Below are 26,536 nucleotides of genomic sequence, written 5' to 3' on the forward strand. Positions count from 1 at the left end.
ATTGTTCCACGATAATTTGGCATTTTTTAAAATCGCAATTCTAACTGTCTGGATGATAGTCAATGATGAAAATCGAAAGTTGAACTCACATTTTACCTGACCTCTATCCATATTTTTCTCACTCCCTCTGACACATACCGGAAAAGTTAAATTTTTTCCAAACCAGGTTTTGTCCTGTTGGCGGTTGAGCCACGGACCTAAATAAACGAAGATCCGTGGGTGTGATAGTTTTCCTGCTAACAACTGAAGGTAGAGAGTGTGTATAAGTGTCTGGTCTCTTTAAAATTTTTTTTTCTATGGACAGCTTTTTGCTGTCTCACATTCTCAAAGCATGCTACCTGTTTATTATCATAGTTTAGTTCGCCTGCAATGCTTCCTACTCAGTGTGGAAGGTGATGTAGCCACAAATTAAGTTCGTGATGTAGTGTGGAAGTTGATCATATTTGATGCTTGTTATCATCATCCATGCCACAATAGCACAATTAATTGTTGAAATACTCTATATTTGTAATTATAGTATTTGTAATGATGGTTTAATACCTATGGTATTAACTATGGAAACGAGGCAGCGCCTGGCAGGCTGTTTGCTTTGTTCTCCAGTGATTTTGTTGCTTTCTTGTGCAACGTCTTTGCTCTTCCATATCCTTAGACATCCTTAGCTTGTCACTCATCGCAGTATCGGATTAACTTCCAGTTTCCGATCGTCAGTACTGGAGAATGTGTGTGTGCGCGAGAGATGAAGCACATGACACATGACACACTTCACAAGCTTCCTTGCCCAAGGCTCTGTCAGCTATAATTAATGAAGAGAATTACATTCTTGACGGACCATACATAGCTTCGCTTGTTCTGTTGAATTTATGTTCACATACTTAAGTCTTCTGTGTCCTTTTTTGTGATAACATAGCAAAAAAAAAAAAAAAAAACAGTTTGCGAAGGCGACCTGCTATTCATGACATTGTTGATAAATTTTTTTGTTCTAAAGGCCATCAAGTATGACTGAGATTTGAACAGTTCTGAAGCTTCTTCTCTTTTAGCTTTGATTCTGATTACTATTTAAACAATTTTAAAAGATAAACCCTATACAGAACAAGGTAATTTTTCAAGGCTTAATTTTAAATAAAGTTATGAGGGTTGGTCATGAAGTACATTTTCATATAGTAATCACTGAATATAATAGCTGGTAAAATTTAGTGTCTTAGTCATCAGGGGCAGAGCAGGAATCTGTCAGAGCAAATGTATGTCAGGTGCTACTGTACATAGTTGCATACTTCACGTTAGACATCATCTGATAATTAGTTTGTTACAGAATGACCCTGCCATGGGCATCTGTTTTTAGCCTTACTCATACAGTTTTGTTTCCCAGTAAAGGACTTAGTAATTTCACACATGCACAGCGGTCTCAGAAGGTGCAGAGAGCACATCTCATGTGAACTGTAATTGGAAGGTAAGATGTGAGTTCATGTTTGTTAAGCATTTGCAGGCAATGTGCACAAATGGGAGAGGCAGATGATGTAAGAATTTTGATTGCTTTTCAGTTTATTGCTCTGTGTACAAAATATTTAACATGTATGCCTGTTTTTTTTTCTTTTGTACAGATATTAATGCAAAGATGACAGAGCTGGCCTGTGAAAGCCTGTCTCAGCAGCTAATGGAGACGATACAGAGGAAGTCAAGTGACTGGATGTCACTCTTACCTGAACATGTGCTTGATCGTCCTCTGACGCAAGTGGCCATACCAGGTGCATATATAAATGCTGCTAACTTCATAAGAACAGTAGCCATTTATTACACTGGATTTATTAGGCGAACAGTGGAAAGGGAGATAAAAGGAAAGGGCTGGACATGGGGTCACCTAAAGCGGGTTTCAGCCGATCGACATTAGTGGCGGACTCTGGTCGAGGCCTTATGTGCAACCTGATGCACGAAGAGGACAAGAAGAAGAGAATTGAAAACATATTATCGATATGGTTGGTGGAACCATGACACTCAAGAAAAGTATATAAGGCAGTATATAAGAGAGGTTTTTGAGTACAGATGTATTCTTTTTATAGCATGCAGTGAAGAGAAAGTAAGAAGACTCAAACCTACTGGTGAATGCTATGAAGCTTTTAATATACAACTGTTTATAGCTTGCTCCGAATAGACTGTTAGTTTAGGATTAGGTGAGGAACAGATATTAAGATCAGCATTACTATCTTCGTAGTATTATAGTTATCATGTAATGTCTGTACTTTGTTTTTTAATTATAATTACTGACCTTTTAGTACATAATTAACTGATATCACCAGTACACTAAACTTTTGACGCCTGTTACTATCTCAGAAAATTGTTTTGCTTTGCAGAGGATGTTTTCAATAATAAATTTGTAATTTCTGTTTGTTTGTACAGGCTCTCATGACTCATTTGCTTTTTATTTGGATGAAAAATCTCCAGTTGCCATGGACATGCCCCGCCCAGTGAGATTATTTGCCGACAGTTTTTGCTGCCTAGGAAAGCGAGTCACTTGTGATTGGTCACTTACACAGTCACTGGATGTCCTGCAGCAGCTTCAGGCTGGAATCAGATACTTTGACATTCGGACATGTGTGAAGCCTGGATCATCTGGAGAGTTCTTTGTTCTGCATGGCTTGTATGGGCATCGAATCCGAAATCTTCTCCTTTCTGTCCTATCTTTTCTGTATGTGCATCCAAAGGAAGTTGTGCTCCTGGATTTTAACCATTTTTACAACATGACAGCAGACAGTCACAAGCAGCTGATTGACCTCATTCAAGACTTTTTTGGAGACAAGCTGGTGCCCTCGTACTTCATCGCAACAAAGCCCCAGGATATTTCTCTCAGGAGTCTGTATGCTACACCACACAGAGTGTTTGTTTTTTACCAGGCAGGGTACTTTCTCACTGAAGCTGGACTGTGGCCAAGTAGTGCTATTGTTGCTCCATGGGCAGACACTGACGATGTGAAGATAATGGTGGAGTTCTTAGAAAACTGGTATAAGACCAAAGCTTTTAGCTGGCAGTTTACAGTGGCACAAGGGGTAGTGACCCCAAGCTACAACACAGTTGCAAAACATCTATGTACAACATTAAAGAAGATAAGTGTGCCTGCCACATCAACTTTCACGGACTGGGTAGCCAGCAAGACTGCAGGTCAGCATGGCCTAAATATCTGCATAGCAGATTTTGTGGAAACAAATCTGTTCATTCCTACCGTCATCAGCTTAAACTTCAAATAGCATGGAGTATTTAATTTTAGATGGTTGCAGTTTTAAGGCTGTAAAGCAATTATTTGTATGTGAGAGTGACGTCTCTTAGCCAAACTGGTTTGAGAAGAATATTCTTAGTGTCTCTCCTGATGTTATTTCACAGTCTTGATTGGCTTTGGGTCATGCCCCTCATGGATGTTTGGCTGTGATGTCCCATCCCGCAGTTGTTATTGGGGGTTGCGTTTGACAGTCTCAGGAACCGGCACTCGTCACATTCAATAATTATATCGTTAGACCATCCATACTCGCACCATAAATGTAATTTTCCGTCTTGGCAGGTGCTACATACTGCAAAGCGAAGCAGGTGGTTTATTTCTCTCATATTCATTGAGAATTTTTCCAGTGGACCCTTTATATTGGTGTAGCTTGAAATGCCGTCAGATGATATGGAGGAGCATGATGGCCCAGCACTCTGTTAACTGATGGCTGCGAACTTTTCTTCGGCCCACCTGTTCCATCTTATTTTCGCAGCATATCTTGTGCGTTTCACTCGGTTGCACTTTCCAATACGCTTTCTTCCCTTTTGTTTTTTCGGTATTCTATCTGTTTTGTTTTCACCATTTCTTTGCTGTTAGAGGCTTCAGTTGACTTCGTTGTTGCTGGCCGCTATGAACTTGACCAACTCATCCCCTGTCAGACCAAGCTCTGTGGCAAGTAACTTAGCTTCAGACGTCCATCTCTGAAGTTTACCGGAATCCCCCTCTCATTCTACAGACATTTTCTCTTGGAAAGGCATTTCCTTCAGCTCTTCTGGATCGAGTCCAGTAGCCATGACACAAATAAAATATCACACACAATATTTAAACTGTTTAAAGCAACACTAAGTTCCAATACAATAAAAAAAAATTTCTAACCTCGTCTGAAACGACAATATATTGCCTATAAAATCCCGGACAGAGCCCCCATTAATATTGTCACCTGCACTCTACATTGCCTTTCAGACGAGGAACATAAATAAATCAAAACACACTAAACAGGTCCTAACACATGTCAGTCCCTTCAACGGCACCTGTTGTTGGATGACTTCTTTTTCGGCGAGATGGTGGCTCCCCTTCTTTAATTCTTTAGTTTCGATGGTACGTGTTATTACTTGATGATTCTTATGAAATGGCAGGTATCACATTGTATGAAAAATACATTCAACCATCCGTCCTGCCAGCATGCTAAATATAATAGCCCTACTTGGCAAGTACCACAAAGTGTGTATCGGAGAAAATCGTTCACTTTGCGCATTGAGAATTTCATGTTTCTACTGTACGTGTAGTCAGATGATATGGATGGCCCAGTATGTTGACTATGCGCAAGTCTTTCTTTCAGCCATCTGATGTTGGCGGCATGACGTGCGCGTTTTGTGGGCTTTCGCGGTCTGAACTTCTTACTTGCGAGTTGTTGTTTTGCTGGTCCAGCCTTTCTTGTTTTCACCATATTTCTTTAGTATTGCTGACAGGCTTCGTTGGATCGTTGGTAAGGTTCGATATCATGTGACGAGGCTAAGCCAATGAGGAAACACATGTCTAGCGTGACCAATGGGGAGGTTCATTAGAGCAGAGACTTCTTATCTCAATTTGTTAGGGTCACGTGGAGAGAAAAAACAGAACCAATCTTTAGCCAAATGCAAGTTGAACTCTCAACTATTTTAGACCATATTCATAAACTATACACTAATATATCACTCATCAGAAATTTCCCCATTCTTCAACATTAGCCCCAGGCTCACAAAAAAAATCATCAAAGATATACACTCACCTCAACAGGTTCAATGTTATACAAAGACACACACAAATCTGGTAACTCCCAAGTCTGATCAGAACTTGTACAATACAATACAAAATCTGTTTAGGATTTGTACCCAGAAATACACCAACACCAAGTCCGTCAAGATTGGTTACAAACAAAAACCGCGCACTGACAGAGGAGACTATTCCTCCTCCCGCTCCCTTCAAGGAGAAAAAAACCCAGTCATACCACACACATCCAAAACAATACTACACTCTTTCCATTGTTCTTCCAACAAACAACATATCAACACAAACTTAATTAACACAAAGACCAGCCGGCTCGGCAGGCCTCAGGCTGTTGACACTGACAGCCCACTAACAGGTGTTTTTACCACCTTCCCTTTTCAATTTTCAATTACTTTTTCCTAACTAAAACAAAAAACCATTTACAAAAATACATGGAGCTAAATGACGTCTCTTAGCCAAACTGGTTTGAGAAGAATATTCTTAGTGTCTCTCCTGATATTATTTCACAGTCTTGATTGGCTTCGGGTCATGCCCCTCATGTATGTTTGGCTGTGATGTCTTGAATGCAGCACATCCTGCAGTTGTTATTCAGGGTTGCGTTTGATGACATTCTTGTATTCATATGATTCACACTGCATGATCAAATCTTTAAACTATCCGTACTGGCAGCATAAATGTATTTCACCGTCTTGGCAGGTACTGCATACTGCAAAGCGTAACAGGTTGATTATTTCTCTCATATTCATTGAGAATTTTTCCAGTGGATCCTTTATATTGGTGTAGCTTGAAACGCTGTCAGATGATATGGAGGAGCATTGCCCAGCAGTATTGAAACTCTGTTGACTGGCCACATTTTTTTCTTCGGCCCACCTGTTCCACCTTATTTTCGCAGCATGTCTTGCGCTTTTTGTGCGCTCGCGCTTTCCAATGCGCTTCCTTCCCTTTTGTTTTTTCGCTACTCGAACTTGAGCTGTCTGCTTTGTTTTCACCATTTCTTTACTGTTTTGCTGTTAGAGGCTTCGTTGTTGTTGTTGTTGGCCTCGTTCGATATCATGTGACGAGGCTAAGCCAATGAGGAAACACGTGTCTAGCGTGACCAATGGGGAGGCTCATTAGAGCAGAGACTTCTTATCTCAATTCGTTAGGGTCACGTGTATTTATGGACTGATGTCACAAAGTCTCCACTTGAACAGCTCAAAATCCACAATGTTTCCACTTCTAACATACACTAATACATCCACGTGAAAGTAACACAGAGTTTTCACTTCTTGAAGTTCTATCCAACTCAGCGTTGGTCAGTAACCCCAGGTGGATACGAAGAATAGGAACAAACAGAAGAGAAAAACACAAAACACCAAAAGAAATCCAAAAGAAAAAAACCTGGAGAGAAAAAACAGAACCAATCTTTAGCCAAATGCAAGTTCAACTCTCAACTATTTTAAACCATATTCATGAACTATACACTAATATATCACACTCATAAGAAACTTCCCCATTCTTCAACATTAGCCCCAGATTAGATTAGATTATTGCCCATTATGCCGGTCGGAACGTAGGGCAGCGACAAAGGTCCTCCACTTTTGCCTGTCCTGGGCTAGACTCCCCATAGTACCCCAGCTGAGGTTTAGGGATTTCATATCTGCCTCCACAGTTCGGCGCCAGGTGATCTTGGGCCGACCTCGCTTGCGCTTTCCTTCTGGAGTCCAGTGTAAGGCAGTTTTTGTGATGGAGTTGCTCCCGCCTCGGAGGACGTGACCAATCCAGCGCCATCGCTTCTTCAACAGGATGGTGGCCATACTCTCCTGCCCACACTGGGCAAGTAGTGCTTCGTTGGAGATTGTCCTTGGCCAGAAGATGCTCAGGATTCTTCGCAGGCTTTTGGTGTGGAAGACTGACAGTTTGTTGAGGTCGCTGTCAGTCATTCGCCAGCATTCCGAGCCATACAGTAGAGTGGACATGACCAGACTCTGGTAAAGTCTCAGCTTGGTATTGATGCTGTACTGTGTCGACTTCCAGATGTTGCGTAGGCTACAAAAGATGCCCCTGCCTTTGCTCAGTCTGCTCTGGATGTCATGGCCTGCTCCTCCATCTTGCGTGACCACGCTGCCCAAGTAGGTGAAGCTTTCAACCATCGGCAGGTCTTCTCCCTCTATGCTGATCGGTATTGGATTGGTGGTGTTCAGGGTCATCACTTCTGTCTTTGTCCGGCTGATGTGCAGTCCGACCTGCTGCGCAAAAGTTTGCAGGCGAGTCGTCTTCTCCTGCATGTGCTGGTGGGTGTGTGACAGCAGGGCCAGGTCGTCGGCAAAGTCTAGATCTTCTAAGTTCATGGAGAGTGTCCATCGTATGCCCCTTGGTTCATCTTCCGTTGTATGACGCGTTACCCAGTCAATGACAAGGTTAAAGAGCAGGGAAGACATCACGCAGCCTTGTCTCACTCCGGTCCCGACCTCAAAGTAGATGTCACTGTTTCCAACACAGCATGATAAGTTCGCATAGAAGCTTTTGATCAGCAGTACAATTTCCATTGGTATTCCGTATGCTCTCAGGATGCGCCAAAGGCTTTCTCTATGGATGCTGTCAAAAGCCTTCTGGAAATCTACGAAGTTAATATAGAGCTGCCTCTGCCACTCTGTGCACTGTTCTATGATGTTGCGTAGTGCGAATATCTGGTCGGTGCATCCTCTTCTTCTACGAAAACCAGCCTGTTCTTCTCTAAGTTGTGTGTCCACTGCCTCTGAGATTCGTTGGATGATGATCTTTGTCATAATCTTGCTCGGGATGGACAGGAGAGTTATTCCTCGCCAGTTGTTGCAGTCGCTAAGAGATCCTTTCTTTGGGATTTTGACTATCACTCCTCTGATCCAGTCAATTGGGACTTGCTTCCCTTCCCATACTGCGGTAAATAGGGGTTGCAGGATGTTGGCTGCCAGTTCCGGGTCTGCCTTGAATAATTCAGCATTCAGATTGTCCTGACCTGGTGCCTTTCTGTTCTTCAAGGACTTAATCGCTGTGATGATTTCCTGCTTCTCTGGTGGGGCAATGTTAACGTCTATGTCCTCAATGGCTTCTTGTATGTCGGCTTCTTTGGAAGGTGGTGGTCTGTTCAGGATCTCTCTGAAGTGTTCGGCCCAGCGTGCTTCTTGTTCTATCTCTGTCGTTAGCAGCTTCCCTCCCTTGTCCTTGACTGGGGCATTGTTGGTGCTGTGGAATTTGCCGCTAATCGTCTTGGTGATCTTGTACAGCTTTCCTTGTTCTCCTTTTCTTGCTGCTTCTTCGGCCTCACTTGCTAGGTTGTTCAGGTAGGCACGCTTGTCTGATCTCACCGAGTGCTTCACTTTCCGGTTCATCTCTCTGTACTCTAGTTTGAATGTCTCTTGCAGTCTTTCAGATCTGGTGCTAGCCACCTTCTTTTTAAGGTCTCTTCTTTCCTCTATCGCCTTCCACGTCTCTGGTGTTATCCATTCCTTCTTCTTAGTTCCTCTCAGTCCAAGACTAGTCTCGCTGCTTTTCTGGTACACTGTTCTCACAAGGTCCCATCTCTGGTTTATGCTTTCTGCGTCTGCCTCGCAAATGTCTGTCATGTCTGCAAGTGCCTGAAATCTGTTTTTCACTTGAAGAGTGAAGGCAATCTTCAGCTTGGGGTCCTGCAACCTTTCCACATCAAAGCGTCTGTGTGCTGCTGACTTGCGTCCTGTACTTCGCAGTTTCATTTTTATGTTTGCTACAACAAGGTGATGGTCACTTCCAACATCTCCTCCTCTTCTCACCCTGACGTCGAGCAGGGAACGTCTCCAGGAGCCGTTGATCATTAGGTGGTCGATCTGGTTACTGTTCCTACCATTGGGTGAGCACCATGTTAGCTTATGGATGTTAGCTTACGGTGAGGGAATAGTGTTCCTCCAATCACCAGGTTGTACATAGTGCATAGCTCCACTAGCCTCTCTCCGTTCTCGTTCATGCAGCCACAACCATGCCTGCCCATAGTTCTCTGTACATGGGTGTTGTCGTTCCCAACTTTGGCATTCATGTCGCCCATCACAATCAACAGGTCATGATGGGGTGCTGCACTTACTTCTGCTTGCAATTGATCGTAAAAGGTGTCCTTCGCCTCATCATCGCCATCGTTGGTTGGTGCGTAGCACTGGATCAAGGTCATGTTGCCATGTCTCCCTCTCACTCTGGCTGTAATCAGTCTGCTGTTGATCGGCTTCCACTCTATTAGGCACTTATCCGTTCCTTTCCTCAGGATTATGGCTACTCCCTCATGGTGTTGGTTGTCCTCTCTGCCAGAATACAGCACTGTCTCTCCGGTCTGGGTCTTTACTCTTCCAGAACCTGTCCATCTGCTTTCACTTACTCCAAGGATGTGTAAGTTGTAACGCCTCATCTCGGCTGTAACTTGTGCTAACTTGCCTGTTTCATACATGGTGCGTACATTCCAGAAGCCTATTCTGGTCTTACATTTGGCGCTCAAGACTTCCATCTTCATGCCAGTAGTTTCCTTTCGGCTTTAGCTACTGACAGTCATACAAGGATCTCGCGATGCCTCTGGGAGCCCATCGCGCAAATTGGTGTTGGTTTTCTTTGTCACTGTTTCCGTAACAAGAGTGTTTTTTACGGGACAGGGTTGTTAGCCCTGTGCCCAACCCCCAACCTGGATGACCAGGGATCATATTTCGTCTGGTATCTACCCTTTGACCTGCCCGGCTTGGGTGACCCTGTCCGGTATAGCTCTCAGGGACATAGATACACATTAGCCCCTCGACCTCGACAAGGTAATGATCCTCCGGGGACGTATCTTGACGTATACGGTGGTTATTAATTATAGTAATTATGGTCGGATGGATGGAAAGGGCAACAATTGCCAATAACCTGGTGTTGGATATACACAGTTCAAAAGCTCAGCATGAAGTGGTTCAGTGTTATAGTTCGGTCTCTACTCCGTCACGCGGTGATGTCAGCAGTGACGACAATGTACCATGACGTAGAAACGCAGCGGACTGGTAACGAACTGTCTGAAGCAGAACGACGACAAACAATCCATTGAACGAAGGTAAAGATGAGTCTGCAAAGAACGGTCACCACTGATCATCTCCCACATAACAGAACCAAAACCGAGGTCACCAGAATGAAAGAGCAGCACATTCAAGCTGTTGTAGCTAGGTACGCTTCAAATTAAAGTCGACAGCGAAGCCTAGGTAGGCAGCAATAACCCATCAGGCAAGACCGAAGACAAAGTAGGTTCCACCCATCCGCCATCTTCCTACGTCATACGTCTCCACCGTTCTGTTTTTCGGTAGTCATTGTTTATCAACTGCAAATCTTCTCCTTTTTGCTTTATTAATATTAAGTGGAATAGATTGGCCATATTCTACGATTTGCTTTAACAAGGTGTCCCTCATAGCTGTGGCCGGCACCCTTCGAAAAAACTTACTCTTCCGCATTTTCTGACCTGGTATTTTGCTTGCTAGATCTATTAGATTTCGTCTAAAGCAGCTGAGCCTTGGATATTTTTCTACAACGCCAAGATAAAGCAGCGTTTGGCCGATCGACAGCTCATCCTCAATAATGCCATTGACATGCTCTTTAAAATTGTCAAATACCTGGTCGACATCGTACTCATCGGCTAACTTTAGTAATTTTCAAGGGTGTCATCTTTGAAGTTAATAATTCCGGGATAGATGTGGTCCAAGAGTTCAATGATTGTATTTACCTCTTTCCCGGTAGGGGTATTTCTTTTGAGTCTTTTTCTTTGAAGTTTGCCGTGAACATTGTTCGAAATACTGGCGAATTTATCATAAGTATATGTTGATTAACGTAAATTTTCTTCTCTTCAACCACTAGACAGATATCGGCTAAGTCGTCAGCCATTTCATAACGACTAGCTGACGACTTAGAAGAGGTCTTTTTCCTTTGTGCTGTGTTATTCATAGTTATGATTTGCAGTCGTTTGACGACAATTATGAATACCAATAACAGAAGGCACTGGACAGGTACTCTAGAGGTCCTGCGGGGGAGACCTCATTGCTGATTAGCCCCAGGCTCACAAAAAAAATCATCAAAGATATACACTCACCTCAACAGGTTCAATGTTGTACAAAGACACACAAATCTGGTAACTCCCAAGTCTGGTCAGGACTTGTACAACCCAGAAATACACCAACACCAATTTTCTTGTGCTTTATAGCTGCTCGGGCTGAGGGAGAGGAGGCAGGCCAGCCGCCGAGAAAACGGAATAAAGAAACTTCAGCTTGACGTTACACTCACAATTTTAGCCTGTCGTTGAGGTCTAGTTTCGATGGTCGCAGCTGTCACACTGGATGATGTAGTTATCATTACATCCATTCTTCATTCGACCTACTATACAATTCCGGCATACTACTGCCCGTAAAATTTTCTTTATCTGTGAATACGCAAAGTGTTTACGAGTAGAGGGCACAGCGATGTTGAATGTAGTATTGGCCGCCTTTTTTTTTTTCTGTTCTTCTCTCCACTTTCTCCACCTGATGCGCGCAGCATAAGAGGCGAGAAGTGACCGCGCGCGCTTGCTGATTTTTTTATGTTTCTTTGCGGCTTTTGACATTGTTGATATTTTTGATGGCCGTTGTCAGGGCCGCCTTCGATATCATGTGATGAGGCTAGCCAATGAGGAAACACGTGTCTAGTGTGACCAATGGGGTTCATTAGAGCAGAGACTTATCTCAATTCATTAGGGTCACGTGGAGAGAAAAAACAGAACCAATCTTTAGCCAAATGCAAGTTGAACTCTCAACTATTTTAGACCATATTCATAAACTATACACTAATATATCACACTCATCAGAAATTTCCCCATTCTTCAACATTAGCCCCAGGCTCACAAAAAAAATCATCAAAGATATACACTCACCTCAGCAGGGTCAATGTTATACAAAGACACAAACAAATCTGGTAACTCCCAAGTCTGGTCAGGACTTGTACAATACAATACAAATCTGTTCAGGATTTGTACCCAGAAATACACCAACACCAATTTTCCTGTGCTTTTTAGCTGCTCGGGCTGAGGGAGAGGAGGCAGGCCAGCCGCCGAGTAAACGGAATAAAGAAACTTCAGCTTGACGTTACACTCACAATTTTAGCCTGTCATTGAGGTCTAGTTTCGATGGTCGTCATAAAAGTGCTATAGAGCCGCAGCTGTCACACTGGATGATGCAGTTATCATGACATCCATTCTTCATTCGACCTACTACACAATTCCGGCATACTACTGCCCGTAAAATTTTCTTTATCTGTGAATACGCAAAGTGTATACAAGTAGAGGGCACAGCGATGTTGAATGTAGTATTGGCCGCCTTTTTTTCCTGTTCTTCTCTCCACTTTCTCCACCTGATGCGCGCAGCATAAGAGGCGAGATGTGACCGCGCGCGCTTGCTGATTTTTTTGTTTCTTTTCGGATGTTTGGCTGTGATGTCCCCTCCCTTCTTGATGGCTTCCATTTTTAAAAAAGTTTTGACCAAGACATCTATATTGACGTAGATCTGCAGACTTCCTTTTGACCTCCTTTGATCTGTTTTTTTTTAATTTTTGTTAATTTGGTATGTCTCTGTGACAGGGGTGCTTCATCCTGCCATATTAACTGTATTGAATCTGTGATGTACTGTTTTGAAGTCTGCATTTTCTACTGTTGTGGTGGCTGCTTGTTTGGTTTAAGCATAGGACTACAAATTGTACTTTTTTCAGCTTGGAGTAAACAGCTGAATGCATACATTAGTTTGTAATGTCTTCTGAACCATTCAAATACAATATTTTGATTTGTGTGAAAGCAGCACTAGACTTTGGGCATCTGTTGTCCTTATACTTGACACAATTATTATTTCCCAGTGCTTCCATTTAATGTCCTTCATATTTCTCTTCTGTACAGAGCAATGAGGTAGCTACACGGGGAAGAAGTGTGCTGCATAAATGCTCTTTTTATTGTTTTATTGTTAAAAGGACTTCAAAAGCAGCTGCTTGATACATTGTACACACTACTCATGCTCATAACATTGGACAGGACATTGAAAAGATCTGTCTTTGTGCTACATTGAGTGTCTTAGCAAATCATCCTGTAACTTGTATGCGATATCACTGCTTGTTAGGAGGTAGCAAATGGAACGCTTAATGCAGGATTACTGGCATTGCATCCACCATTGGACCAATTACACATCTGCAAAATCAGCCTACCATTCTATAGCTCATTTTTTGCTCAAAAACTCAATCATTACTATTTGTATACTTTTGGAAAGTTGCTGACAGTCTGTCTTTTCCTCCACACATACACACCACCACCACCCAACAAGTTCTTTTTGCCTCACTTTCATTTTCTTTTAATTGTAATATAGAGAATATTTTTCCTCATCATAGAGACCACTCCTTCAAATTTATAGGAACTGATGCTGGGTCCATAGAATAAAAAAGTAATACAGAATTTGTTTTGAACAAAAGTAATTGTTTTTTCTATAAATTTACGTAGACCGACACTGCACCTCCTATTGAAAAGTACAGTTCAGCATCTGGTGCATGCAGAATATAGCTCAGCTGTCATCAGATGGATAAGCAATGCAGTGAGCACAAATGGTTATAAATGCTTGCATTTTAGTTCCTGCTTTATGTTATCAATCTAGTAGTGGCCTTTGTGGTGGGTTTAATTTTAGTGATTGATAGGAAGAATAGTCTATATTCAAGATCTATAAATAAACAAGTATTGTTGTTATTATTATTGCTATTAAAAGACTTTTATGCATCAGTGTTGTTTAAAACAGAATTTTGATCTCTGAAAGCTGTAAGTACTAAACTGAGATAAATTCTGAGCTGGATTCAACATTCCATGCTGCTTTGAGTTTTAATACAGGTTTCAATTGTTTTATGTGATGTCTGTTTTATGTTATCATTTTAGTATTTAGCATTTTAAAAATCTTGAAGATGACATATACTTTCAATTTACTGGATATATTTTGTTGATTTTGTTTTAAATGAAATGCATGGCAGCATGTTATAGTTTGTGATACATTTTAATTTTTTACTGTGTATAAGGTGTAAATAAGAAAACTTTGTTGCAGTATGAAGTGTTGTTTATGTCACAGTTCTCTAATATGAAATACAAAAATATCAGGCAGCACAGGATGTGTAAAATGTGATAATTTATCAGGTAAATGCAATATTAGGTTAACATTTCGCATAATAATGATCCACACTGTAAAAGACTGAAGTTCAAGTTTATTGGATTTACTGTTAAATCTCAACCTGAAAATTGAAAAATATTCTTCGTCAACAACCTGAACACTGTTGTCAGCATTGAACTATTTGATGAGGTATGTCAAATTCTAAACATATGTTGTGCTTAACATTTAATTATCTGCTCAGCTAGAGGGGGACTGCCATTTATTTTGTTTTTATTTTTAAGAATATTTGTATTGGGATGTTTTCCAAGATTTCCCTGTGGACAGAGGAAAAGCAGTTACAATAAAACCACAGTAATTTTTGTATTCTTGATACACAAGGGAGAATAAAAAAAGTAAAGGGAATTTTTAAATTATGTGATAATTAGAACTGAGAGAAGCTAGTGAAATCCCCATACATTGCCTGTTTGAGTTTGACTGGACACAGTACAGCACTCTACCTATAGTTAAGTAGCAGCCATGAGGGCAGAAAAATGGAGCCTCCATTGCAGAGTTGCACCAGCAAAGACTGTTTTTTTTTTTTTTTTTTTTTTTGATTTTTTTTATATTTTTTTCGGGGGGGGGGGGGTTAGAAGTAGAGATTTATCATGGAATGTTGGCTCACTATAGATGATGCAGCATAACTCAGTGAAAAGTTTGCTGGTGGGTAGAACAGTTTAACGTGGTAATTAACATTGCACACATAAGAAAACATAAACAGGACAGATGCACTGAGTAGAGAAAACCAATTGGAAATGGTGTCTCGAATGGCTGTACATTTGGATATCAGTCATGGAGCTGGGTTTGCCATAATGCACGATTACGAAATCATTTATTCACAGACGGATACCATTGCATGGTTGTAGATGATTAAGTAAAAGGAGCTGCCATGAAAATTATTTACAGGAATACAGATGCTAGTTGAGTGACACAACAAATGAATCATCTTTATTTGGGGAATATGTGGACGAATGATGTGTTCCTGCTCGCACTCACTTTATGCCATTTACAGGCGTTAAATGCATGCTGCTGTTACCTTTTGAATCTCCCAGGTATATCTAGGGGGAAACAATCTGTTTTTCATGATGTACATATATATTGGAACCATAATGCATTTAAGAAAGCATTGACTGTAGATGTATTAGAAATGTTTTCTTAAGAAAATTAACATATTTAAGGGCTATGGTGTTATGAGCTTTTTTTTTTTTTTTGACCCTGCAATTTTGTGTTCAGGAAATTGTAAAAAAATTTTTAAATTTAAAAATTTTTTTAAAGTGAAAGTGTTCTCTCAGAGTGTTTGAATTAGCTTCAACACCAGTAAAATCCATCATTAAGCTTGCAGTTTAGTTCATCTTCAAACTAGCATCGAGATAATTTTTGTTTACCAGTCACAAGGGAAGACCTAATGGAGCACTGCAAAGGGGAACTCGCGCCAGCAGGGCCAGTCTTCCGCCCCAGTGAACATTCTATGCACTCCTTCACGTTAATCACTCATTTAACGATTTTATGGGATTTTTATTTCTCCAGAACTCTGTTTGAAAAATTGTGCCAGACACATTACCTGAGCAATGCAACTTGCCGGATTCTGTGCGCTTAATAAGAAAGTATTTCTAAGTTTACCTGTAGTATGCCACCAATGTACATTTTGTTTTTACCTCAAGTTTAAAACACAATGTTAAGAAAATCATGTGGCTCCCAGACTTGATTTACAAACATGGTACACAAAGAAATTTGCATACATTCAAGCTCTTTACTTCACATGAGTTCCTACAAGCTTACATTTTCCAGAAAATTCAAATATGAAATAACTTTGTAGAAATAATGGTTAAAAACATTTTGGTCATTACAGCACAAAGTCTGCGACAAACTCTGCCCTTGCATACAAGTCAGTTTTTTAATCACATGCAGTCAAAGAGAATGTAGCTTATTTCAGTCTAATAGTCGTCGCCAACTACCTGAAACTTTGGCTTTGGGGGAATCACTGGCTTCACTTTCTTTGCTAACTGACTCTCCATTTTTACACTTGGTAAGTTCGTCTGCGTGTGCCATGCTAGAACCTGAAAAAGAAAAATAAATGTGAGAAATACTTAATGCTTTCGTCTATATTTTACACACATGGATGATCATGACACCAATAACAGACTATAGCCTGTAGTGAGTGGCCCACCAGGTCAAGTTACCTCGGAACAGTTCTCATCGGGAGCGGGAGTGATGTCCCTCATCGTGACGTTCAGTGAGAGCAGGAAAGATGTTTCCAGAAATCCTTGCCTGACGTCATGGCTGAACTTTGCTGCAGGAAACGTGGCGAGAAGGTTGAGGGCGACCGCGAACCCTGACATGTCGGTGCGAAAGGTTCGCGCTGGGATGACGGAAGAGCGCCACCCCGTCACCTGCCCACCACCCCAGTCAACAGACAACATGTGATATTATCATCTTAATTAAAAACAACATGTGATATGATCATCTTATACATCAGATGTCCTTTAGTGACCGGCCATTCTCCACACTCTTCCTCTCGCTCCCTTGTCTCCATGTAACAATAGACACAGTACATATTATCATTATATTTATATAGCGTGATTTTCAAATAGAAACTATGTGATCCCAATCAACGCTCTCTTTCCTCCTCCTCCTCCACCACCACCACGGGGGAAAAAAAATTCTTATAGTAATTTGTGTCAAACGTCTTCAGAATAAGTAAAAATAAATGTCATAAAACTGTGTAGTTATTAAAAACAAATTTGCGATTCGCAGGGTAACTGATACTGTAATTGCCAGGGAAAGTAGAAGAATTTACTGTGTAGTTTCCTGATATTTTTTATGGACACAGAATCCCTCCAGCTCCAAAGTCCTTGACATGTGAGCACGTGACCCAGGAGAGAAGGTGGAAGCAGACTGAGAGATGATTCAAGTATGTTTGATGGTTTCCGGTGTCTAGTGGATGTCAAGTAGTAACATGGAGGATATTTTATGTGCAGGAAACATTTCAAAACCATTGAAGTGTTCTTAGCCACCCGGCTACCCCGGGCTCAAGTGTTCCTATTACTCAAGGGCACCAATCCATCCTTATTATGGCGAATGTTGTAGAAGTCTGAGAGTGTAACAAAAATTACCTGCCACTAGTAACGGACAAAGTATCACTGACTGACATCCTCACTTTAAACACGGGAATTGTGATAGTTAAATTGTTTGTAAACCCATTCCCCTTTAAACCAAGCCAGAAAGCCACTAAACCCCCCCCCCCACCACCACCAACACACACGGTTTACAAGCAAGTAAGAAGCAGAAGTCAAATATACTCTGTACTACATCAGTATCCACCTTTATGTATCTAGAACACAATTATTGTTGTAGTTGATCATGAGCGATGGAAGATAAGGAGTGTCATATTTTTATTATTCATATCTACTATGGTATTTCTCCCTTATGAACTGACAGGTTTCACATTTCTACTCAGTCCTATTCAACAACAACAACAACAACAACAACAACAACAACAACAACAACAACAACAAAGAATAACATCAACAACAACTCCGTGATTTAGTTTATCTAAGGTCAAATTAGCAACTGTCTATGGCTTTCTCGAAAAGTTCTAGTCTTTTCTTCTTTTTTTTTCAAATGTCGACGATCTGGTATTTGTCTTTTTTGTGACAATGAGGCGATCTCGTTTCGGCTGACAAAAATTTAAGTTAGAGTTCGTGACACAGTATTCTTAATACTCTTTTTTGTTGAAGATTTTATTCACAGTTTAAACTTCTTTTAAACTTTTAAAGCTCGCTGATCGAGTCACAATGGTAAGTGGCGCTGGGGGTGGACGAGATGATCTCACAAAGATTGCACACAGATCCCACTAAATCTTTACACGCGTCGTCCAGCTTATAAGGCCACTCAACGTTTTCCTGACGTCATAAAACAGTTGGATTGAGGCCAGTAAAAGTCACATAAGCCCTCGACAACAAAAAATACAGACACGATGACTAGTACAGTATGAACACATCTAGAAAAGCTGTTCACCTCCACCAGTGGACATCGCCGTGAACACGTGAACATCAGACCCCCACACCTGCAAACTGTCACCTGTTCTGACGTCACTACTGTGAGAAGAGGTAGCGAGAAGATTTTGACCCTTGGAAGAAAGGACTTCCTTGATTCCCAGAAATGGGAAGACATGTTTGACTCTCCCACTGATGAGTGGAGATGGCTGAGAAATTATTTGATGCAGCCGGTGAAGAGTGAAAATGACTGAGAAGTGAGTCAACAAGTGAAACGTGAAGATCTTTGGGTAGGACAGGTTGAAGTGACAAAAGTGTCGGCTGTCATTGCTAAGTATGTGTGTATAGTTTTCTGTTTTTACTCACCTTTCCACCCTTGCATACTGGTCCTTCTTGTAAAGTCCACCCACCAGACCCACCTTCCACATGGATACATTGACGGTCCGTCGCACCTGCAAACACCGTACAGAACACCTGTTGTTCACCTGTATCTGATTAGAGGTATTCGAGCAATCTTCTATCTACGAAACCACATTATACATCAATAATTATTCTCTACCAAGTCTACAATGTAGAGCACGCGAACTGAGACTTATTAATTGTGCTCGACACAGATGAATTCCTTGAAACTGATTCAATGGCCATTAAAATGTTGAGATGCGGACGCTGTAAAATTTACATATTGGCAAAAGACCAAATATTTGAAAGTTTCAAAAACCGGGTACTGACCACGTCGAAGACCCTGATGTCGTAGGTGTTGTCATCATCAGCAAAGTAAGCGCCGCCTTCTCGTGACGTGGGTAGCACGCACTTTCTGAGCCAGGCCACACCCAGGTTCCTCTGGTCCACCCCTCGGTGACGCGTGGGGGGCTTCTTGCCGGGTGTCCTGGTTGTGAGCATACATACCCGTTGTTAGATGTGAGATACCCTTGAATGATGCTTTCTAACCTCATGTTAACATATTTTCATGGCAGGTGTGTGCACGAGTTTTTTTTTTGTTTGTTTATTAAAAGTGTTTACAGTTTTATTGTGACTGTTCTGTCACGTGCAAGCAAATGCAAGATGTTGGGTGTTGCGCAATGTCATATTATCAGCACAATATGGACTGCATAGAAGGTAATGTGAACAAATAAAAGGACTGAACATGATTCTTCTGGTGGCATTCGGATGTTAAATATATTGGTAGAGGGAGCAGTCAACAGACTTGCCACAGAGTATAATGACAGAGATGTCAATAGACAAGGGAAATAAATATGAATGTGTTGATCTGTCAACAAACCCGAGGACTGATGTTCACTATACTGGACATCAGCCAAGAAACACGAGGACTGAATGAGTGTGCATATGTCGATCAAAAGCCAGCAAGAGAGCAAGACTGCACGATTACATGTCAACAAGACAACATGTCAAACGACTAGACAACATGTCAACAAGACAACAGTCAACAAGACAACATGTCATCAAGACCACATGTCAACAAGACAACATGTCAAACGACTAGACAACATGTCAACAACACAATAGTCAACAAGACAACATGTCATCAAGACTACATGTCAACAAGACCACATGTCAAACGACTAGACAACAGATATGTAAACTGTTTAACCTTCTCGTCTCGCAGTAATGTCAGACTTGGACAAACTCCGAGACTTTTCTTTAGCGGAAATATTTGGAGGTAAACAAACGAATTCGTGTGCAACGCGGTCGCCTCCAAGCCTGGTGGGCTCTAGGTCTCGCCTGTTCTCTACACCCTCACTTTGTTTTAAGCCCTCTTCAGCAGTTCTACGGGAGTCAAATTCTTGGAGACCACGGACACCAATGGTTGCTGCCAGCGCAAGATTCTAAAAAAAAATTTGCCTAATACCCATCGAGTATGTAAATATTTGAGCAGAAAATTATAGGAAAAAAGTTGAAGAAAATGTATGTACAAGCATAAACCAAAGCTAGGTATATCAGCTTTTGCGTTTGTTCAACGACAGGACTGGGACTGGTTGGCTCATGTCAGAGGAACATATAAAATGAATATTCATGTACACAACAACCGGGAAAAAATGTGATGGACAGACTGGCACGAGCAGCGTGCACAAAGGTAGATTGTGAACAACTACTATGTCTCTGGCAGTAAGAACGAGCCGTCAGTCTGTGAAACATCAAGCGTGACCACCACTCAGTGTGACGCTCGGGCTTGAAAGGGAATGAGACACAATAACACAACAAACACGTCTAAACAAGAATAATCAAAAGATACAGGAAGGAGGGACACACAGAGGATGAGGTTGGGGGGTAAAAGTGGGGAAAGCGAGGCTGGAGGGAAGTCAGGAGCAGACAGAGAGTTAATGAAAAAAAGCCGTTAGAGAAGAAATGAGAAAAAAAAATCACTCCTACTTTGTTGACTGGGGACTTTTGACGGCCAGGTGTGTGCTGTTAACCCCTTTGCAGTTATTCAGCAGCTTGCTCACCTGTAAACAACAAATAGGTGGGGTCAGGTGATAAAAAGGGTGACGATCACGTGACTGTAATGTTTCGTTCCATCACGAGGACAATTATTATGGTTATGTGGAGCTGTAACATTATACACACACACAGAGCATACCACGGAGGTTTTGTTTCATTATCCTCAACAAGAATCCAGTGAACTCCTGTCGTGTGCCCCAGAGTATAGCACATGCGCAGTAAATCCACTTCCTGGGTCAATCGCGCGTAGGTGGGTGTGATGACGTAGGCGGTTGGGAGAGACGTGTTGGAGAGTCCCGAGATGACGTCACAGCGGAGTTCATTGTCAGGGTCAAGCGACTTGACGCTGCTCCGCGTCTGTCCAGCTGAAGGCAAAACAAATTTGTTTGTCAATATAAACAAAGTTTGCCAAGCTGAGACAGGTCTCTGTCAAGGTGGAAACAATTTCTCAAGGGGACAAGTTTGTTTGTCAATACCAGGAGTGTCAGTGTAAGACAAGGGAAGATGAGGGTGGGGCCAGCAGCTCCCATCTCAGGGCAAAGCAGTGATGCTATGAACAGGTGTTGTAAGAAGGTGTTGTACTTGTATACACATACAGCATAAGACGAGCGTGGCCGAGATGTTACTCCAGGCCAGCCAATCATCAATGTGTGTATTGATGACAAGCGCCTCATCGTTGCGCACGCGAACTGCCTCAAAGTTCGATAATCTGGCATGTTGTGAGTGGCAGTTAGCAGGACCAGCATGGCGTGACTCATCCATTCTCTGACATTAACCTGCCACCTTTTCTCTAACCACCTCAGCGTCTATCAATCTTCACGGTGCACTGGAGAAACCTGAAAGTGTCGTGTAGACTGAACGCCATGTTTCGTATTTCTGACTGTCATGAAACCAAACATTTGCCAAATTATAAATCATTTTTTGTATGTCATATATAGATATGGTATTGTGTATTAGCTAATTACTGGAAAACTGGTTTAAGGAAAGTTTGACAGGAAACACTAGCCACTAGTATGTGCAGACTTAATACATCGTGAATACTGTCTTAATGCCGTTCTTAACAGGGCAAAGGGCAGAGAAACGTCCCCCCCTCACCGAAGTATTAGTAAGTTCCATTATACTGGCAAAAGTAATGTCAGTGTAGTGGTAGAGACGTCTGGACTTAGACAAACATGTTGTTCCCATACTGCAAGTGTTTGCCCAGAACCACTGGTGTCCTGTGACCTTTACACCTGTACCAAATGTTTATCAAAGGTTCGCCAACGTTTGTCCTGTTAAGAGCGGCCGTTAAGGTTATTTTCACAAAGCCACATATCTGGATGTAAACACTTCTGACCTTCTGAGCATCTATGGCGATCTGAAATAAAAACAAAAATTCTCAAAATGTAGATATTTCCTGCAATGGCGTCTTGGACGTATCAAAGACTGACTAGACGGGATTGCCTATTGCCTATCATCTACTGTCTATTGCCTATTGCCTATCATCTACTGTCTATTGCCTATCATCTACTGTTTATTGCCTATTGCTGTCCTACAAGGATTTAAAGGAAAAGCCAAGTGACGGTCTGGGCTTAAATGTTAGGCAGTGACGTTTAGAACGTCAGGTTTACTTTCATTACGGTGTAGATAAACATTAAAGCGTTGACTCCTTGTTTTACGCACTGCGTAATGTGCAGTAACTCTAGCGGTGTCAGAAAATCACCTGTTCTACTGGCCCTGGGCGTGACGTAACGCACGACGTTTAACATATAGCTTAACGTGTGTGGAAGGGCTGGCGTGACGTAACGCACGACGTTTAAATATAGCTTAACGTGTGACGGAATGATTGGCGTAACATGGCATGACGTGGTCAAATGATGTGGGAACCTTCTTAACTAGGCACGTGAAGCTGTGAGTGACGTTTACTAAGCACGTGACGTCATGGAGGAAGCTTAGCAGTCAAACAGCCGACGTAATGTATGACGCATAACCAAGGATGTGACGCAGTGTATGACCCTTCAGTCAGTCAGTCGCTGTGGGAGCACGTGGATGGACAGGGGAGCTGACAAGGCCCGCCACTCTCTCCTGTCGTGGACGACGGTGAGCAGACCCTGCAGGATGACCATCCAGTCCTTCGCGTTCATGAGCCAGTTCTTGCTTTAGCACCGCGTTGCTGACTGACCTTCTTCCAGGATACCTTGAAGGATAGTGATCGACAAAACGTCATCTGGGGTCACATGAACACCAGCCCATCTTGCGCCGCTTTACCGTTGCAACTAGAGAGATCCTAGTGTTCTACGAGTGTAGAGATTGGGTCACGTGCAAAGCCATTTGCCTCATGCTCCCTGTATGAGACCCCGACTGTCGAATGCCTTGTGAAGTCTGTAACACTGTGCGAGAGATTTCACTGGTTATGCCGGAGTCTCTCCTTCCCTGGTCCGACATTGGGCCTCAGTCCTGTCCTGCCTAGCTACCTTCATCCCTCTCCTGATGGCACAGTTCACTTCTTCATATTTGGAAGCTGTTTCGGATTTGCTTTTTCTTTCTCTTCAAGGTCCTAACAGAGATCTAGGATGTCGTTCAGGGCCCATGGTTGTTTGTTCTTTCTTTGATACAGTAGTACCTCCTAGACCTTGCTTTGTAACCAAGGATGTAACATGGACACAAGAGATGTGCAATGCTCATTAGACGCAAAGAACATCATATTAAATGGGGGGGGGATGCTGCCACATGGACATTTTTTTCACGCTTTTTCTTTTCGACTGGTGAAACCAGTTTTAGATTGGCTCTCTCTGTGTCACACACCCACCCACACACCCACCCACACAAAATAAAATGTCTTTATAAGAGTTAATAGGAGACGATGCCATAAATGCCATCCACAACTGCGCAGAGAAACAATTTGTAACGCTCATTTTTAAATTCGCTTCCTGGTTAATGGACTAAGATAAATTCAGAGTAAAGAAAAAATTAAAAAGAAACACCAAGTACTTACTTTTGAATATTGTGAGGGTAACGAGAAAACTTGTAATGCTTGTAATGAGAACTGCACAACAGAGGACAAAAGAGCGAAGTTGGCAAAGTCAGGTACAATGAGCACACCCGGGGTACAGCACAGGATGTGATATATATGTATGTAACATGGCGGCCCACAAGATACAGCAAGCTGTAAGCACACACACACGCAGGCCACCAATATACTTCACACACATACACAGAAACATAAATACACATATACACACGCCTACAGTCCTCTCTCTCTCACACACACACACGCATGCATGCAGTCAGGCATACAGTCAGGAAATACAATCACGCGCATAAACGTTCTCTTGCCGCAAATACTATCACACAGACACACAAACAACACACACAGAACTCACGTCTAAGATATAATCCTTTGATTCCCTTCATTTTCTCGCATTTTTATCCAAGGAAGTCCAGTGGACAAGGCTGGTGCGAAGATGCATGACCGCCGCCTCCTTGTAAAGACAGAAAAACAGAACGAACAGAGGCGTGAGAACTTTAACCTGCACATAACCTCTTCTGTCTGTTAAAGAGGTCAGTCCTCATTCTATGTACAGATTGTCAGGTGGCTGAAGACAACTGGCCAGACATGGCTCTGAGCATGTTGTAAGAACGGTTCGAATCTCAGGTGAGACTAACATGAGACTAACCCATCACACTCACCTATGAATTCGGTGTCAGCAGGGTCCTAGCCTGTCACACATGGCTCCGAGTTCTCAGACAGTTTCCCCGATATTCAGACACAAACAAGGGACGGGTGTCAAGTTACCCCGAGTCCAGGATGTACCCGTTATTGACAGTTCTGGGTCTGTCTGAGTTTCAACACCGCTAACTCAAGAAATCAGTCCAGTACACTCCACCTCAAGGAGACGGGGTATGAGAAACATGTCTCAGTTCGTCCTCACCGTGTCACGGGCCTGATTCGCTGTTCACTGTGTCGGAAAGTAACTCGATATGATGGTGTGAGCCTCGCCACCCGGGAGTAGAACAGACTGGTGTCTGACAGGTAGGTCGGTTAAGGACAAAGCTTTCGAGTAATCGTCGGTAGACATTTGATAGTCTGACTGAAGATGTGTCTGTCTCTGTCCCCTCACACACGCACGTGTACACACACGATGAGAATGCGACAGCAGGAGGACTGCATGCATCAAAAGAAGAGAGAAAGTGTGTGTGAGTGTGTGTGAAATCAGCTTCTAAACTTTACCAAACGATTGTAGAGTTTACCGTTTAATGCTTTTGCCCGGCGGATGAGAATCCCGACCACAAGACTTGTGAAATGTGAGATACACCTGCAGAATTAATATTTGAATTACATGTTGACTGTTATGATGTCAACACAGGGCGATAGAGAGATTTAGTATTCTCCTTACTTCTGCTTTTTTGTTCGAGTCTGTTCATGCGTGCGTACCTGTATGTGCCGAGGAGGAAAAGATGAAGAAAGATGAGAGTGTGGAGAGGTGTGTGTAGGGGAGGGGAAGACATTTTACTTTTTAGTATGGCTGTAACATGTCTGTAATTGGAGTCAGTGTCACCTAAGGTTTCCTTTGGTAGTGACTGCGACCTCACACGACCTGCTTTTCCACCCTGAAATCCGACCGATGAAGCCGATTGTGAGAAGAAATGTGTCCGGGCTCTCAAAAACGTCCCCCATCTGTCTACGTCATCAACCGACCTACGCGCGACTGACCCAGGAAAATTAGCATATCAACTATGCTGGCTTTTAAGTATGGTTGGAAAATGAATGTGAAGTCCTCAGTGGTGTCAGGACTTTGCGACTTCTGACCACACGGCGAAGATAACTTGCTACAAGAGTGGTATCGAAAGAATGAAGCATTCTGCACTGCAAGCTTTTGGACATGTCAGCCGTTAAATAAAGTCACGAGAAGCTGTACTAGAGGGGTGAACAAAGGGACTGAACTCTGGTCTCGTGCTTACGTAATTCTCCGAACTGGGTTGTCTTATCCTACAAAGTCTTTTCCCAATGTTCATTTATATAAATCCTGGAAAAAATTTTAAAACTTGAAAAATCATCAAATTCTGCATGTTGAAAATTTGTGTTTGGTCAGTTGTAATCACAAATTTAATGATCATAGTGTGTGTAGCTGAACTTTGTGGAAATTGCTTTTAAAGTTTCTGAATTTGCATCTTGTGTCGCTGACACTGTGGGCCAACAGGAATGTTTGTCAGTTTTTGGTGAAGCTGCAAGTCACAGAAAATAAGGTGACCAGACGTCCCGCATTTGGCGGGACAGTCCCGCTTTTGACCTCGTGTCCCGCCTGAATATCGGTGTCCGCTTTCTGGCTTTCTGGCAAGTCTATAAAATGTCCAAAAATCACTTTTTTCGACGTTTTTGACGGTGACTAAACGTCTGGTCACCTTACAGAAAATGAAACAATAAGGTCACGGTCATAATTCTTCTCTTTTTCTTCATGTTCTCTCCGGGGACTGCTGTGTTTGTGAAGTCTGCGGCTGGAAAAATCTGTCGTACATCTTCCATCTCTGACAGTTCCTCCACTTCATGTTATATCTTCTTTATCCTTTTTTTCCTCCTCACTTGACCCCACAGTAATCACAACATCTTGAGCATCTGCTCATGAAGGATAATAATTCATAACTAACCAAGCACAGAATTCACGGAACATGATTTTTCAAATTCACTAGACGCAAACTTGCCAGGGAGAGATTCCGAAGTAAGAAAGAAACAGAAAGAGAAATAAAACAAGAAAGAAATATACGACGTTAAAGAAAAAAATCCACCCTCTCAAAAACATTTGGGAATTGTTTCCTCTTCCATAAGCCGAGTCCATGTTTTTTTAAACCATTAGATAGCACACAGGATGGTGACTGATTTAGTCTGTACCTGTAATTTAAGCAGTCAATGAACTGCC

The 26,536-nt window shown here is 42.2% G+C and overlaps 2 protein-coding genes and 1 long non-coding RNA gene across 4 annotated transcripts; 1 reads left to right on the forward strand and 2 right to left on the reverse strand.

Annotated features, from left to right (window-relative positions):
• The first annotated feature begins 120 nt into the window (after nt 1–120).
• On the forward strand, nt 121–5,388 carry LOC112571569 (PI-PLC X domain-containing protein 3-like). The gene is made up of 3 exons (XM_025250645.1): nt 121–249; nt 1,599–1,742; nt 2,392–5,388. The coding sequence occupies exons 2-3, from the start codon at nt 1,613–1,615 to the stop codon at nt 3,234–3,236; spliced, it is 975 nt and encodes a 324-aa protein (XP_025106430.1). The 5' UTR covers nt 121–249; nt 1,599–1,612; the 3' UTR covers nt 3,237–5,388.
• A 207-nt stretch (nt 5,389–5,595) lies between these two features.
• Nucleotides 5,596–9,440, reverse strand: LOC112572996. The gene is made up of 3 exons (XM_025253028.1): nt 8,894–9,440; nt 8,062–8,735; nt 5,596–5,643 (listed from the first exon to the last, which is right to left on the reverse strand). The coding sequence occupies exons 1-3, from the start codon at nt 9,438–9,440 to the stop codon at nt 5,596–5,598; spliced, it is 1,269 nt and encodes a 422-aa protein (XP_025108813.1).
• Nucleotides 9,441–15,924: 6,484 nt separating this feature from the next.
• Nucleotides 15,925–24,562, reverse strand: LOC112571570. 2 transcript variants are annotated; one of them, XR_003100851.1, is made up of 10 exons: nt 24,312–24,562; nt 24,005–24,103; nt 23,617–23,667; nt 21,979–21,999; nt 20,782–21,007; nt 20,574–20,647; nt 18,915–19,071; nt 18,552–18,637; nt 16,371–16,580; nt 15,925–16,247 (listed from the first exon to the last, which is right to left on the reverse strand). It is a non-coding gene; the product is annotated as an uncharacterized LOC112571570 (long non-coding RNA). The 2 variants fall into 2 exon arrangements; XR_003100850.1 differs by lacking the exon at nt 21,979–21,999 and having other exon boundaries at nt 24,312–24,558.
• Between the last annotated feature and the right edge of the window lie 1,974 nt (nt 24,563–26,536).

This window comes from Pomacea canaliculata, linkage group LG9, assembly GCF_003073045.1.
Source record: "Pomacea canaliculata isolate SZHN2017 linkage group LG9, ASM307304v1, whole genome shotgun sequence".
In the NCBI taxonomy this organism is placed as follows: domain Eukaryota; kingdom Metazoa; phylum Mollusca; class Gastropoda; order Architaenioglossa; family Ampullariidae; genus Pomacea; species Pomacea canaliculata.